General features: G+C 35.6%; 1 protein-coding gene and 1 pseudogene across 1 annotated transcript in view; both read left to right on the plus strand.

The window, feature by feature from the left end:
• Nucleotides 1-17,895, plus strand: part of LOC141523566 (dynein axonemal heavy chain 8) — a 412,522-nt gene that overhangs the window by 186,722 nt on the left and 207,905 nt on the right. Inside the window, exons 40-44 of the mRNA XM_074236848.1 lie at nt 292-396; nt 967-1,128; nt 8,196-8,420; nt 9,730-9,902; nt 13,046-13,224. Of these exons, the coding sequence (XP_074092949.1) occupies nt 292-396; nt 967-1,128; nt 8,196-8,420; nt 9,730-9,902; nt 13,046-13,224 (844 nt within the window). The remainder of the gene's footprint in view (nt 1-291; nt 397-966; nt 1,129-8,195; nt 8,421-9,729; nt 9,903-13,045; nt 13,225-17,895) is intronic.
• Nucleotides 13,500-14,934, plus strand: LOC141489617 (E3 ubiquitin-protein ligase RNF130 pseudogene; annotated as a pseudogene).

Genomic DNA, 17,895 nt, shown 5'->3' on the forward strand with positions numbered 1-17,895 from the left:
ATACTGAGACCATTTCTGGACTGGCAACCTTAAATATGGCTTTCCTATTTCTTCTTATTCAGTTTCATATAGGAAGTAGGAAAAGGGAATATAGGATAAACAGAAAGATAGGCAATATAGAGATATGTCCAGGAAAGAAAATGAGACTCAGATTTATCAGTAAGAAAGTTACAGAAATGCTGCAGTTGAATCTTCTTTTGGAAATAGACTTGAAACTTATTTTGATATTATATCAATAACATTGCAAAATAATTTTTACTCTTATGCATTAATATATTCATTATCTTTCAGCCACATTTACCTGCAGTATCTGATAACATAAATGAAGTGGAATTTCACCAAAAGGATTATGATCGGATGTTAACAGTCATATCAAGAGAAGGAGAAAGAATTCAAGTAATTTAGCTTCCTTCAAATTTTATTCTTATTGAAATGAATATTGACAATTGTTTAAAGATCAGATAAGCACAGAAGACTGGAGAGAGACAATAAATAATATAAAGGTAGCTAGGTGGTGCAGTGGATAGAGTACCAGCCCTGGAATCAGGAGGACCTGAGTTCAAATTTGGCCTCAGACACTTAAAAATTACCAGTTATGTTACCTTGGACAAGTCATTTAACCCCATTTTCTTGCAAAAACCAATAAATAAATAATGGTAGAAGAATCTTATCTTGACTCTAATTAACTGTGCGACATTGGGCAGGTCACTTAACTTTTTTATGTTTCAGTAGCTTCAACCATAAAATAAGAGGGTTGGACTAGAAGATCATTAAAGTTACTTTGAATCTCTAAAATTACACATCTGTTGCTGTTTTAAATATTTTTATAAGAAAAATAAAATTAAGTTTCCCAACTTAGTTGTGACTATGCTTGTGAGCTATTCAAATTAATTTGCTGAATGTATAATATACATATTACTAATGTGACCTAACATGTTTGTAATAAGCATTCATTATTTTTTTCAGTTGGATAGCCCTGTCTTGGCCAAAGGTCCAGTGGAGATTTGGCTTCTAGATTTATTAAGAGTACAGATGTCTTCACTCCACAATGTCATTCGATCTGCATTCTATCAAATAGGTGACAGTGGTTTTCAACTCTTACCTTTCCTATATCATTTTCCAGCTCAGGTGAGAGTACAACATTTTTAATAATTGCGCAAATGAATTTATGTAACTTTTCAGTTGGGCTTATAGGCATCACATCTGTCCTGGAATGAAGAAATTCTATATGAATACAGGAGTTTGGGACATGAAATAATAAGTTTGAGAAATAGCCAGCAATGATGTAATGTAAGGTCCATGAAAGGAAGTAAAAGTAAATGTGGCTGGAAAGTTGTATTGCAGCCAAATTGTGGAAGTTAGTACTTTAAGACTAAGGAATTTGGATGACTCTGAGATTAGAAACCTAGGTGACAGTATACATATATATATATATACATATATATATATATGTATATATATACATATATATATATATATTCAACAGAAATGGGGAAAGAAATGGGGAAATTTGAAAGCAGGTTTAGAGGCAGGAGTAGAGTGAAGAGATATTGAACCCCTTTTAAAAATGTTGAGTTGGAGATGCCAAACAGTCTTTTAAAACAAGATGACCAAATAGTCTATCATGTGTATGTTTATTTGTGTATGATAATATTTGATTATTAAATATATATAAGATAAATAAATTTAATACATGTATTAATAAATATAATACAAATTTTGGAGCCAAGAAGTTACTCAAACTCATGATCTTGTTTCAACCCATGACATTTCTACTGATGAGATCCTCAACTGAGTATGGAAGGAATACAAACATACTTAGGTCAGAGACCTGGTGCCTTTTTACTTGAGGGAGGGAAGAAAAAGCCCAAGAGAGGAGGTCTAATAGACTTCATGCTAAGAAGATGATGACCAAGAAAAAAGACACTAAGAAGAACAACAAAACAGATACTGGAAAGAGTGTGCATGCTGCAGAGAAGCCAAGGAGAATGTAGGTAGAGAAAAGCATTGGATTTAATCCAATAAGACATCTCTTCCTCACATCCCCCAGCAGACCTGCAGCACTTCCCACTTGCACATAGTGAATGAAGTCCTTTGAACAAACAGTTTTGTTTACAAAAGAGTCACTAAGTAGAGTGGGCAGAACCAGGAAAACTTATTGTAAAAATATTGTAAAGATAATCAACTTTGAAAGACCCAGGAACTCTTACCAACATAATGAGCAACTATGATTCAGGATGAAAAATGCTGCCCATCTCCAGAAAAAGACCTAATGGATTTAGAGTATAGATTGAATCATTTCTTTTCCTTCTTTCTGTTTTTTTTTAAATGAGACTAATACAAGAATTTATTTCACATGACTATACATTTTGTAATGTTTTATTTTTCTTTCCTACCCAGTGGTTCAAATAGGAGAGAAACTGGAACTGAAAATAAAATTTTAAATGATATTTTAATTTAAAAAAACAAGAAAATTAGTAAGAGGAAAATATTCAGTAAGGATTAGAATGTATATGAACTTTCAGGAAAACTTTAAGCTCAGGAACAAACATAATAATCCATCCTCAAAAATGACTTCTATGTATTATGACAATAGTTCTCAAGAACTGTGAGGATTCAAGAAGACTGCAAAACATTTCTCAAGAGGAGACAAATGCATTAGTGATTGATACCCATACTAGAGAAGATATTCATGCCAGAGAAGATTGGGAAAAACCCACAGAAGCCAATTCTGTCCCAAAGGAGAAGAGAGGGTGGCATAGTGAATAGAGCACTGGTCCTGAAATTGGAAGGATCTGAGTTCAAATCCAACCTCAGACATTTAATAATTACCTAGCTGTGTGATTTTGGGCAAGTCACTTAACCCCTTTATCTTGCAAAACCTAAAAAAAAATGATAGCCTAAGGAGAAGAGAAAAAAGAAGACCTAGAAGACCTATAAGCAAAGCTCTCTGGCAGTCTTTTAGCTCTGCTCACTACTCTTCATTTGATTAGGTCATATGTTATAATCTCCCACTTCTTGAAGAATGGAGGCTGCATCATCTATTCTACACTTTAAACTCTTGCTAAATCTGAGTGCCAGTGGAGATGTTTCCCTCTTGTGAAGGAATATCAGTTTTGAATCCAATTTCTGCCCTGTGAACAACAGAAAGCTGTCTCTTGGGGTCCACTTTTCTAAACCTGTTCTAACTAAAACCAAATGTTAGAGAGATGGAGAGATGCACTTTTCTTCCATTAAGTTCTATTCCAAACAGCTAGAAGGTAACTCACTGGCAATACTGGAAGTTTTTAGGCAAGTGAAAATGTAATTGTGAACATATCTATGTGCAGTCATACATGTGTGTTATCTTTTTTTGTTAATGCTGCTGCTCTTATAAGATTTACAGTTTACTATCTGGACTTTAAGGAGTTTGAGAACTCTTGCTCTTGAGTAACAACTTCTTTATGGCTATGTATGGTATGAATTCCATTGCTGTGAAAGTCTAAAATATGAGTTTACCCAGTCATTGAATTTTGGTCTTCCTGGTTACCTGCTTGGAGACCAGCTAAAGGATGTAATAACTTTTGTAGTTCCAGAAATTTGAGATTGAGACTTTTGGATTACTATAGCTGATCATTGTTGTTGCTATCTTAACCAAAGATTGTGCCTTCTCAGGATCAGGAGTAGAGGGAAAAGAGCATAGGGGAAGGCAATAGTCTCTAAATTTATGTTCCAAGAGACCCACATGGCAGGGTTCAGTGCCATGGAGGTGAGTTCACATTTACCTGAACTGGTATCTTTTGAAAATATCATCTGTTAATAAGAGAGAGAAGAGAATGACTCTCTTTCCCTCTCTGCTTCCCTTGCTCTCTTTTGGTGTAGTTCCTGGCACTGAAATGAGTTCCAGACAAACACTTCCTTTTTGGAAACCTTCCATAATTTCTAGGTATTAAAATGATTTGGGAAAATTATCTTGATTAGACATATTCACCTTTATTTTTGCTATGTCTAGTAGCAAAATAGGCTTATCAAATGCCTGTGTCCAGTGAACGTGAGGGGAAATTCTAGATATGAGATGTCATAAATTTTCTTTTTAAAATATTTTGGTCAATATTTCATATTGTTTAGTTTAAAGACTGAATGTGGTTAATATCATTATTTGAAATTGTACTTTGCTCTGTGAGGTCAGACATGGTTGGATGAGTAGTTTAAGCAATTGCAGTCTATTGAGCTCTTGTGAATACTTTGTGTACTGCAGCCTTTTGGGAGACTATACCTTAAATGCTTTGAAGTAGAATAAGAGGGTAGAGTGAGAATGGGAGAAATGACAGGGACTCACATGAGCTCTTCCAAATTTCTGTCAAGATAACTTTAAAATAATGCCTCAAAACAAACTCTGGAGCAGCAGAACTTAAAAAATAATGAGATAAAACAATTTTCCAGCCCAATACAACTTATAAAATCTGCAGGAAAGGCCTGTTGCACTGGAATCAAAGAGGAAAACCTTCCAATACAGGCAAGTAGCATATCTTGGAAACAATTGAATCAGTAACAGTGACTTCCAAAGCTCTCAGTTCAAAGCTAGTAAGGGAGTCAGATAAGAGATCAAAATGAAAATGTGTGTTTCTTTTATTTAATACTGGGTAAAGGGTTCTATTGCCACAGATCTGGGTGGCAGTCCCAGGATGAGGAAAAGCATTAGCACACCAGAACTGTGACCTCAGGTGAGTTGGGGATCTTTGTCATAGGTATGGTTAATGGTTATTCACAAGGCAAGAGAATAGTACACACAACTTTTTGCAGATCACATAACTTGTAAAAGAACTGAAGAATTGGAAGAACTGAAAATTTACAGACTCTTAGAACTAGCAGTAAAAAAATCATAAAGCTTTGGATAGTTACCCCTCCATCACAGGAACAGAGCCCAATTTTAATATGAATCTAGAAGTCAAGAAGAACTAGACTGAAGAAATTAACAAACAACAACAAAAGAAAACCTGACTACAGAAAGTTACTGTGGTGACAAAGAAAGATCAAAATAAAAGAAGGCACAATAAAGTCAAAACTGCTATATGCAAACCCTCAAAGAAAATTGTGAATTGGTTTCAGGCCAAAAAAAGAATTCCCAGAAGAATGCAAAAGTCTTTTAGAAATTAAATAAGAAAAATTCAGGAAAAATTCGGAAGAGAAATGAATGATGCAAAAAAAATCATGAAGAAAAGAATCAGCTTGGTAAAGGAAATACAAAAATATTTTGAAGAAAATAAACCAATCAGAAATAGGCCAAATGGTAAAAGATGCACAAAGATTCAATGAAAAGAATACTTTGAAAAGCAGAATTGGACAAATAGAAAAAGAGACAGAAAAATTCTTTGAAGAACTCCTTAAAAAAAGTAGAATTGACCAGATGGAAAAGGTGATGCAAAAGCTCACTGAAGATATAATTCCTTAAAACTTAGACTTGAACAAGTGGAAACTATTGCCTTTATGAATTGACTCAAAGAAGGAATAACATGCACACTTTATGAGACATAATAAACCTTTATTATGAATGAACATCAATGAACAATAAAACAAAATCAAAAGAATGAAAAATTAGATTCCTGGAAAATAAGAGGAGAGATAATATTGAAATGCCTAAAAACCATGATCAAACAGAACCAAACATTATCTTTTTTTTAGGTTTAGGCAAGGCAATGGGGTGATATGACTTGCCCAAGGCCACACAGCCAGGCAATTAAGTGTCTGAGATCAAATTTGAACTCAGGTCCTCCTGACTCTAGGGCCAGTACTCTATCCACTGTGCCACCTAGCTGCCCCATCAGACATTATCATTTAAGAAATTATCAAAGAAACTTCCCCTGATATTTAGAACCAGAGGATAAAATAAAAATTAAAGAAATTTATTAGTCTCCTCCTGATAGAGATCCCAAAATGAAAATTCCCAGAAATATGATAGCCAAATTCCAAAACTCCCAGTTTGTGGGGAAAATATTGCAAGTAGCCAGAAAAGAACAATTGCAATATTATGGAACCACATTGACGATAGCAAAAGATTTAGCAGCTTTTACATTAAAGAATCAGAAGACTTGTCATATGAGGTTTCAAAGGGCAAAGGAGCTTGAATTACAACCAACAATTGACTACTAAACTGAGTATAATCCTTCAAGGGGGGAAAAAATGGATATTTCAATGGAATAGAGGACTTTGAAGTATTTCTCATTTTAAAAAAAAACCCAAGTTGAATAGAAAATTTGCCTTTCAAATACAAGACTAAAGAGTCACATAAAAAGGTAAGGAGGAAAGAGAAATTAATAAGGGATTCAGTAAAGTTAAACTATTTACATTCCTCTATGGGAAGATGATGCTTGTCATTCTTAAGAACTTTATTATTACACGTACAGTTACAAGGAGTATACATAGATGTGGGGGGGGTGAGTTGAAAATGAAGGAGTAAGAGAGAATAATGCACTGGGAGAAGAAGAAAGGGAGAGTTAGGATGAGGTAAATTATCTCACAAAGAGGTACAAAAGAGCTTTCACTGTGGAAAGAAAGATGGTAGAGATGGACAGGGGAACACTTGAACCTTCTCTCATATGAATTGACTCAAAGAAGGAGTAACATGCACACTCATTTGTGTTGGAAATCTATTTTACCCTAAAAGGAAGAAGGAGGGAAAGTAGATAAGAGGAGAGTGGGCACTGATACTAGAGATGATGGATTTAGGGATGATCGGGATGAAAAGAAAGAGAATAGGATAAATGGGATGGGGGATTAGGATGGAGAGAAATACACCATAATCATAACTGTGAAAAAAGTTTCTAGGAAATTTCTCTTGAAAAAGACATTATTTCTTAAATAAAGAGAAATCTGAGTTAAATTTCTAAAAATAAGAGCCAGTCTCCAATTGATAAATTGTGAAAGGAAATGAACAGGCAGTGTTTAAAGGAAGTAGTCTTAAATTATCTATAGTCATATGAAAAATGATTTAAATCACTATTGAATAGAGAAATAAATACTAAAACAACTCTGAGGTACAATCCCCTCTCTTATTTGATTAACTATTTTGACAGAAAAGGAAAATGATGTTGGAGGACTTGTGGGAAAATTGAGATTTTGGTTGTGAATTTATTGATCCATTCTTGAGAACAATTTAGATCTATGTTCAAATGATTATAAAGCCATGCATAATTTTAAAACACAACAATATCATTAGGTATATATCTTAAAAAATAAAAAAATGAAAAGTATGTGTATGTATAAAATAGTTATAGTTTAGAAGTTCTTTTTGTGGTGGCAAAGAATTGGAAATCTAAGGGATGCTTATCAGTTGAGGAATGGCTGAACAAGTTGTGGTATTGGATTGTGATGGTTGGGATATTATTATGCTGTAAGAAATGATGAGCAGGATACCCTCAAAAGACCTGAACATATATAAATTAACTGATTCAAACTGAAAGAGCAGAACCAGGAGAGCATTATACACAGTGACAGCAATATTATCAGATAATCTATTATGAATGACTTGTCTAAGAGAATTCCAAGTGAATCCCAACAAAATTATAATGAAAAATGCTAAGTATCTCCAGAGAGAATTGAATCCAAGCATACTTTTTCACTTTTTTATTTTTCTATTTTTTTTTTGGTCTGTATTTTCCTTTTTTTTTGGTCTGTATTATTCTTACCATATTGTGTGTTATCTTTTTTTCTCTAGAGGTTGACAGTGTGGGTGTAGGTGTGTGGGTGTGGTCAGGTACAAGCTGGCTTCAGTATAAATTCAAAATCTGGAGAGATTGAATCAATGAGGTAAATAATTTTAAAACTCCAGTAGAGATTATACAAACCCTCAGCAAAGATATACATAATCAGCTTTTCAGACACTTGCCTATGGAATACTTTCAGGTCAATAATGACTCTAGCAAGAACAGAAATAAACACTTGTTAAACCACAAAGAATTTTGTTGTTCTTACAATCTCCAATTGAATTTCCATGACCAAGAGGTAAATATGCTCTTGTTTAGATGCAGCCTAGTCAGTCCCTCAGGGCCCAAGGCCTGGGCAAAACAAATGGCAGCAAAGATAGCATTTAGCTTAAATGAATGGAAACTATTTACATTTAGGGTAGCTGATTAGTGAATAAATTTATTGTTTATTATTTATTATTCATAAATTATTTATAAATATTAGGTGATTTTCTTCATATTCTGGACTTCTAGGTAGGACTGCTGGGAATTCAAATGTTGTGGACACATGATTCAGAAGAGGCCTTAAATAATGCAAAAGATGACAGGAAAATTATGCAATTGACCAATCAGAAGTTTTTGGATATTTTGAATGCTCTCATTAGTCAGACAACTCATGATCTAACCAAGTTTGATAGAGTGAAATTTGAAACCCTAATTACTATCCATGTACACCAGAGAGATATTTTTGATGACTTGGTAAAGTATAAATTTCTTGAAGTTAAAAATGTTAATGCATATAAAAATGAACAATAATAAGCTGTTCATATTTTTGTACTTTTTTTATGAGTGTTCCATTTATTTTTTCTTCCTTTTGAATTATGTGTGTAGATATATGAAAATAATAATTTGACAAAATATTGAGCCACATTCCATTAACAAAATTCCATTTCGAATTCTAGCAATTTTCTAAAAAAAAAAAAAAGTAAATAAAGCCTCTGGATTCCATGGGAAAAAATGGTTTAGAAATTTTATATGAATCATCTACCAAGTATGTCACCAAAAACTCTTCTAATAGCCTGCTATAGTAAATTTTAACAGATAATGACAGAGCTAGGACCAAAAGTCTTTATGCAGCTTTCCCCACCTCTCTAACAGGTTACTAAAGGAAAGTATACAATATGGGAGGTTCCGATTCCATGTCAAACCTCTCCTTTCCCACAATTTAGTAACCAGTAACCCCATGGGAGGTTCCAATTCCTTATCAAATCTCTTCTTCCCCACAATTTGGTAACCAGGCCCTTGAGAGGTATAACACAGATGTGTGAATCTGACTGGTGCCAGTTTATTCTGCCCCCCCTTTATTTATTTTCATCCATTTGTACAAGCATATTTCCAAGTTACAAAGTTTCCCTCCACACTCCCTTCCCCCCCTCCCCTCAGTTGGGAACAGTCAAGTTGGCATTTTACATACTTATTTTGTTAAACATATTTACAAATTAAATTTACAAATTAGTAATTTTGGCATGAGGAATTAGGATTAAGGGAAAGAGATACATAAGAGATAATTTTTATAAAGCATTTATCAGATTTGGTAGGGGTGTTTTTTTTTTTTTTCTGTGTTCTGTTTATTCACTAATTCAGCCAACCTTCTAATTCTATGGTCCCTTGCTTTTCTACTGTAAGTATATCCACTTCCTTTCTATAGCTGGATCACTTTTGTCCCAGTAAGATGCAAATTGGCTTGATTTACATCCTGTAGTTTACATTGGTCTGATTTTATCACTAGTTTTTTCTTCATCCTCCCTAGCTATTTCTCTGTAAGATATACACTACTTTCCTCAATGTCCCATAACTAATGTAGAAATGAAAATTAATCACTTATCACACCTTTGGATGGTACTAAAAAGAGGACAGTCATATTTTCTGACTAGATATCCCCGGTATCATAGACTAGACATACAACTTGGCACAAAATTTTAAATTTTTTGTGATTTTAAATTTATTGTGATTACTCAAATATTTATATGTTATTGTAATATATTAACTTATATTTTGTGTCTTAAAGGTAAAAATGCATATCAAATCAGCAACAGATTTTGAATGGCTGAAACAGAGCAGATTTTATTTTAAGGAAGATTTGGACCAAACCATAGTTTCTATTACAGATGTTGATTTTGTCTATCAGAATGAATTTCTTGGATGTACTGATCGTCTAGTTATTACCCCCCTAACAGACAGGTAAAAAGCACTTTTGTGTGATCTCATAGTTTGATAGCACAGAATTTTTGCAGTTTTTAAATTTTATTGGGTATATATTCAGTATGCTGATACAATGCTAGTGAATTCTGTGGAGTTGTTATTCAAAATTAATATGTATAAGGTAGAAAAATCAAAATATACAGGGTAATGAAACAGTCACAGAAAATCAAAACAAGACTATGTCAGTGAATTTCAGTTCTCAAAAATGAATACAAAGAAAGAACTAGTGAAGAGAAAGAACTGTTCTTTCACTGAATCAAGCTTTAGGTCTTGGATGAGCTATATCCCAGTGTAGTGACAGATCCTGTGAATTTGATGGCTAAACTGTTATAAATGATGAAAGTTTGTGGAGAATTAGAGAGATGACAGAAGACATAAGCAGAAGTTGTGCTAATTATTTTTTAAATAGAAGAGATTCTTTAACTTAGAAGCAGATGAATATGACTTCCATTTCTAGCAAAATTCTGGCGCATTATTAAAGGTGTTGTTCATGAGCAATAAGAAGAAGTAGTGATTATTAAGAACCAGCATGACTTCATGAAGAATAAGTGTTATCAGAGTAGTCTGATATTTTGGAAGGGTTTTTAGAATGATATTTCAGAGGAATACTGCAGGCAGAATATACATGAATATTAGCAAAGCATCTTATATAGTATTTTATAGATTTGAAATGAAGAGTCATAATTAATATGAATCAATTTCAGTCTGGAAGTGGTCTCTAAGTGCCATAGGAACCTATCCTTGGGTTTCTACTTTTCAGTATTGTAATCACTGACTTGGGAAAAGCATGCTTATAAAATTTGAAGTTGATATGGAGCAGGATGGCAGAACTGATATATTAAATGCAAGAATTGGGACTTTAATAGTATAGAGCAGCAGGGCAAATCTAAGAATATGAAATTTAATATAGATAAATGTGAAAAAGGAACTTGGATGGGGTAAAAACAAATTTATTAAATTGAATGGGTTATGACTGACTACAATTCACATGAAAAACTATCTGGATGGTTTAATGGACTGCAAACTCAATAAAATTTTGAAAATTATGATAATACATCCAAAAATAAATGAAATCTTGGGTTGCCTGAATCAAAAGTATGGTGTCTAGGTCATAAGAACTTGTAATATCACTCTATACTCTGCCCTATCAGACCACTTCTTGATATTGTGTGCAAACCTAGACACCATATTTTAGGAAGGGCCTTGAGATACTGTACTTTATCTATGTGGGGGCAACTAGGAAAATGAGAGTATTGGATCCTGTCTCAAGGAGGGAGGAGAGAAAAGAGAGAGGGCCAGAATCTGGGACTAAAAACTTACATTATGAGGTTTGGTAAGTTCTTTGTTTTGTGGGGGCAGTGCAAGGGTGGGATATCCAGGGATTGTAGTGGCAACTCAGAGTGCTGATTGACCAAACCTGGTTTGTTTTAAGAAATTGTTTTTTCTTTCTTCTCTTGTTCTATTCTCTCTCTCTCTCTCTCTCTCTCTCTCTCTCTCTCTCTCTCTCTCTCTCTCTCTCTCTCTCTCTCTCTCTCCCTCCCTCCCCCTGCCCTCTCCTTTGTCCTTCTTTTCTGTCTCTCTCTTCTTTTTTTCCTTCACACATATCTCTATCATCATTACTCTGTCCCTCATAATTTTCTCCCTGCTCTCCCTGCTAATTTTGTTTCCTTTTCCTATCCTACAGTTTTACTGTTCAAATAGGTTATGATAGGTATTTAATCTCCCCCAATGGAAAGAATAAGAAAGCAATCTTTCCAGTAATCCCTGCAAAGAAATTAGTCTATGTTTCTGTTCCCTATCTAGATTTTTTCTCATCTTTCACCTTTTCTGTTTCCTCTCCCTATTTCTATTCAATACAAGTAATTGTTACTTGTTAAATTCATCCCAGAAGCATTTTTATATTTCCAACTTCAAGGGAAATTTTGTACAGTTACTATTGGATAGGTGATCCTCCTGCACTCTGGTCATGCCAATGTCTTTCCTGATTCCTTCAAACTTTCCCCCTAAACTGAAACCCTAAGACTGATACTTAATGAATAAGATCCATCAATTTCACAGTCTGGTCACTTTCTTAAAATATGACATATAATAAAAGTGTCCATAACCTTAGAATCTAGCAATATCACTGCTAGATCTATATACTAAAGAGTTCAAAAAAAGGTAAAAGGACCTGCATGTACAAAAATATTTGTGGCAGCTCTAATTGTGATATCCAAGAATTAAAAATTGAAGGGATCCATAATTTGGTCAATGGCCAAACAAGTTGTGGTATATGTTTATAGTGACATGTTGTCATGCTATAAGAAAATGACAAGCAAAATTATTTCAGAAAAACATGAAAAGATGTACATGATCTGATATAAGTTGAATTGAGAAGAACCAGGAAAATATTAGTACATAGTAACAGCAATATTGTACAATGAAGAACTGTAAATGACAGTTATTCTCAGCAATATAACAATCCAAGACAATCCGGAAGGACTCATGTTGAAAAATGCTATCCACCTCCAGAGAAAGAAGTAATATTTTTGAATGCAGATTTAAGTATACTAATTTTTCACTTTTTACTTCCTTCCTTCTTTCCTGCCTTCCTGCCTCCCTTCCTTTTTTTTGAATCTTCTTCCTCAAAAATGCTAATATGGAAATGTTTCACGTGATTGCACATGTTTAACCAAGATCAGTGAGGAATAGCATTTAGAATGAAAAGCTTTTAATAAAGAAGGTTAATGGTTTTGTTGTATGTATAATTAGGAGAAATAAAATATTATTTAAAAAAGGATATAAAACATTTAATCAACTATTTTTATATATAGATATTGTTGTTTATATTATCATTTCCCTATTAGTATATAATATTGCTTTTAACTTGATTTTTAAAAATAACTATATCAATATAGGTGAGATGTGACCTAAAACTTTGTTTACAGAATTAGACCAGGTGATTATTTGAATCTAATCCCAATTTTAGTGAAAAAACATTCTTAAAAGCATTCCTCTCTTTTTTTTTTTTTTGTATGCTGCACATCCAGTGCCCATCACATCCAGTGAAATTGTGCAGGAACATTGCTGTAAGATTTGTTACAGCATATTCATAGTATGTTTTTCTAAATTAATATTTGCAGGTGCTATATCACATTAGCTCAGGCTTTGGGGATGAACATGGGAGGAGCTCCAGCAGGACCAGCAGGAACGGGCAAAACAGAAACAACAAAAGACATGGGGCGATGCCTGGGAAAATATGTAGTAGTGTTTAACTGTTCAGATCAAATGGATTTCAGAGGCTTAGGACGAATTTTTAAAGGTAAGTGGGAATGTGATTAGATACCCCTTTTTACAAAGACGTGAAAATATTAGATGTTGAGAGACTTCCATAGCGGAGCTGTGGTAAAGGTAAAGCTAGCATGCTCGTCAGCCGCCGAGCTGAGAAGCGGCCGCCAGCCCGCTGCCGACCCAGGCTCCGAGCCGCTTGTGGGCCCCCGGGCCCTCCGACTGGTCCCGGCCTGCCCGCGGCGCGGCCGCCCCGCGCGCTCCCTCCGGCCCGAGCCCGGCCTCGGCCCCGGCCCAAGTCCCCGGAGCATGGCCGGCCGCCGCAGGGGGGCCCGGTCCTGGTCCCGCAGGCCGGGCCTGGTCCTCCTGGCCGTGCTGCCCTGGTGCCTGTGCGCGGCCGGGGCGGACATCGCGAGCCAGGAGTACTACACGGCCCTCATCAACGTGACCGTGCACGAGCCGGGCCGCGGCGGCCCCTGGACCTTCCTCATCGACCGCGGCCGCTACGGCCTCGACTCCCCCAAGGTGGAGGTCAGGGGCCAGGTCCTGGCTCCCCTGCCGCTGCGTGGAGTTGCAGATCATCTGGGCTGTGATCCTCAAACGCGTTTCCATGTCCCACCAGACATCAAACAATGGATTGCTTTACTGCAGAGAGGAAACTGTACATTTAAAGAGAAAATTTCACGGGCAGCTTTCCACAATGCTATTGCTTGTAGTCATCTATAACAATAAATCTAATGAAGAGACAGTAACCATGACTCATCAAGGAAAAGGAGATATCGTGGCTGTAATGATTACAGAACTGAGGGGTAAAGACATTTTCAGTTATCTGGAGAAGAACATCTCTGTACAAATGACAATTGCTGTTGGAACTCGCATACCAGCAAAGAACTTTAGTCGTGGCTCTCTTGTCTTTGTGTCAATATCCTTTATTGTTCTGATGATCATTTCTTCAGCATGGCTGATCTTTTACTTCATACAAAAGATCAGGTACACAAATGCCCGAGACAGGAACCAGCGTTGCCTTGGAGATGCAGCCAAGAAAGCCATCAGCAAATTGACAACAAGAACAGTAAAGAAGGGTGATAAGGAAACTGACCCAGACTTTGATCATTGTGCGGTGTGCATAGAGAGCTACAAGCAAAATGACATTGTCCTCATTCTTCCCTGCAAGCATGTATTTCACAAATCCTGTGTGGATCCCTGGCTTAGTGAACATAGTACTTGTCCTATGTGCAAAACTGAACATTATGAAGGCTTTGGGAATTATGCCAAATTTGCCATGTACTGATAATGTAGCTTTTGACATGGAAAGGTTTACCAGAAGCCAAGCTGCTAATCAAAGATCAGCACTTGGTGACCTTGCCAGTGACAGCTCCCTTGGCCTTGAGCCACTACGCACTTCGGGGATGTCTCAACTTCCTCAGGATGGGGAGCTCACTCCTCAAACAGGAGAAATCAACATTGCAGTAACAAAAGAATGGTTTATTATTGCCAGTTTTGGCCTCCTCAGCGCCTTAACTCTCTGCTACATGATCATCAGAGCCACAGCTAGCTTGAAAGCTAATAAAGCAGAATGGTTTTGAAGAAAGAAGTGGTTTCTGACAGCTTTGGAAAGAGAATCTATTTTTATGCGCATCATTTACCAAACATGCTAAACAAGCATTTATTTTTAGTACATTTTATTTTTTCATAAAATTGCTAATCCCAAAGCTTTGTATTAAAATAAATAATAAATTAAAAAAAAAAAGCTAGCATGCTCCTGGAAACCTCTACACAAATAGTAGAGCTACAGATCCCACCAAAAAAAGAGCAAAACAAGTTTTCAATTCTGGGCATCATGGAGGAGCTTCAGTGAAGCTCTGGCTCTTCCTGGGTAAAGGGAAAATATAGCCCAGCTAGGTGTGAGAGCTAGGAAGCCAGGAGGAGGTTTCTAGCTATAGCATAGCTCAGGCCCTGGCTCAGCTAAATAGTAGGCCTATAGGGAAAGTCCCAATCCAGACAAAGTCTGACCTCTGGGAACATTAGGGCAACAGACAGGACTAGGTAGGGAACTACTCTGCATAGATAGAACATGAACATAAAGCAGGAAACAAACTTCTGCATAGGCAACATCTTGGCAAGCAATAAACCAGGGACCAAACCTCAGCCCCAGCACAAAAAGTTTGGGACTATACTCCCAAAACCCTAGGAGCAGAGCTCAACTATCAAAATGAGCAAAAAAACCCCCAAAGTGCTAGCCATATAAAGTTTCTATTCAGACAGAAATTATAAAAAATATCATCTCAGAAGAAGAAACTAGGGACAAATTACTTGCATGGAAAGTCTCAAAGTAGTTAAATTGAACTCAAATCCAAAAACCTCATGGAAGAGCTTAAAAAAGATCTTAAAAACCAAAGAGAAGGCAAAAAATGGAAAGAAAATTAACCACGCAGAATTATGAAAAATTGACTAAAGAAATCAACAACTTTAAATGTAAAAATGACCAACTGGAGAAAGAATAACAAAAGCTAATTGAAGAAAATAAAGCCCTAAAAATTAGAATTGGACAAAGAGAAACTTATGACTCTATGTGACACTAAGATTCCAACAAACAAAATCAAAAGACTGAAAAAAGCATCAAAGAAAATGTAAAGTATCTTTTAGAAAAAGCAAACAACTTGAAAAATAGTTCCAGAAGAGATAATTTATGAGTTATTGGTTTATATGAAAGCCTAGGTCAAAAAAAGAGCCTGGAAAATATCTCTCAGGAAAACATCACGGGAAATTGGATCAAGAAAACAAAATAGTCATTGGAAGAATGCACAGAACACTCCATAAAGAGACCTCAGAAGAATAAAATTACTCCAAGGAATATTATAGCTAATTAAATAACAGGATTCTGAAATGAAGGAAAAGATACTGCAAGCTGCCAAAAAAGAAACAATTTAAATACAAAGGAACCACAATCAGAATTACACAGCCCTTATCTGCTTCAACTTAAAAGGATCAGAGGGCCTAGAATATGATATTCCAGAGACCAAACTACCCTGCAAAATTCAGCATATTCTATCAGCAGAAAATATTTTCCATGATATCAGGGATTTCCAAAGTTTTCTAATAATAAGACAAGAATGGAACAGAAAGTTTCATCTACAAATAAAAGAGATGCATAAAAAGGTGAATGGAAAAGGAGTAAATAACCCAGTTGTCAAGAAGATTAAACTGTATTCAACCCTAGAAAGGAAGACAATACTTGAAACTCTTGCAAATATATTAATCTTGGGATAGTCGAAGGAATTTTACTTAGAGGATATGGGTATGAATGAGACATAAAGTGATGTTGTTTATGAGGGTGGTATTTCCTATTGAGACAGAAGGAGGGCCTTTACATAATTAAATAATTAAGTAACCTGAACTTTGCTAGATATTTTAGTTAATGAAGCTTGTAATTCAATAGAGACAGAGGATGGGGGTGTCCTTAGAAGGGTTGGATATAAATGGACCAGAAAGTGATCTTACCTTATCCCATACCTTAGTTAACAAGGGTTATAGTGCTATAGATGGAGTACTATGCAGAAAGAGTGAGAGAGTGTGCACAATATTTCAGTGCTGTGGTTGGAGTGCTAAAGGGACAGATGTAGAAAGTGTTATCCAATTCTTTGATTGGGGCGTTAGAAAAATTAGGGTTGGAAAACTTGAGGGACAGAGAGGGAGAGTGTTCTCTATAGTAAGGTTGTGGGGGAAGGGTTGTAGAGAAGGAGGGACAGATTATACTTAGAGGGACTGGACATGAAAAGATCATGAAGCAATTTTGCTTTGCTTGAAGTTTTGGCTTAAATTGGTAGGAGTGTGGTTAGAGATGAGTATACAAATGGTCCATGAAATTATTTGACTTTACATGATACTTGGCTTATGAGGATTGTGGAGGGTACTTGAAAAGAGGGGATGGTATAAATTGATTATAATCTGATGTGATATATTACTATAATGCATAGAAGTGTATTGGGACAGAAGAGGTACTTCCTATCAGTACTGTATATTTTGACAGAAGGGTTGTAGGTATGAGACAGAGTTAAAACCATAAAGACATGAAAACAACTATACTAGGGGAAGACTACGCATTAGTGGATAGATAATACCAGGTGAAGAGGCACAAAAATCCATAATAGCAGAGGAAAAGAAGGGAGGGTGTGAATGCTGAGTAAATTTTACTCTAAACATACTTGATCCAAAGAAGGAATAACAAACATTCTCAGTTGGGTTTAAGAAATCTATCCTATTCTACAGGGAATTAGAGAGGGAAGGGTAAAAAGGGAACTGATAAAAAGCGAAGGCACAGGGGTGGTTAGGTGCAATGGATAGAGCACCTGCCCTGGGGTCAGTAGTACCTGAGTTCAAATCCAGCCTCAAACATTACCTAGCTGTGTGACTTTGGGCAAGTCATTTAATCCCATTGCTTTTAAAATAAAAAGTAAAAATAATTTAAAAATGATAAATATATAGGTAATAAAGTTTTAACACTGTTAAACATATATATCAAGTGGTATAGCATTCAAATTCTTAGAGTAAAAACTGAATGAATTATATATCTATATCATCTATATCTATATCTATATCTATATATCATAACTAGTTTAAAAATAGTGGGGAACCTCAATCTCTCTCTCTCAGAATTAGATTAATAAATAAAAAGGGGAGTAGCTAGGTGGTGCAGTGGATAGAG

The sequence above is a fragment of the Macrotis lagotis genome, chromosome 5, assembly GCF_037893015.1.
Source record: "Macrotis lagotis isolate mMagLag1 chromosome 5, bilby.v1.9.chrom.fasta, whole genome shotgun sequence".
In the NCBI taxonomy this organism is placed as follows: Eukaryota; Metazoa; Chordata; class Mammalia; order Peramelemorphia; family Peramelidae; genus Macrotis; species Macrotis lagotis.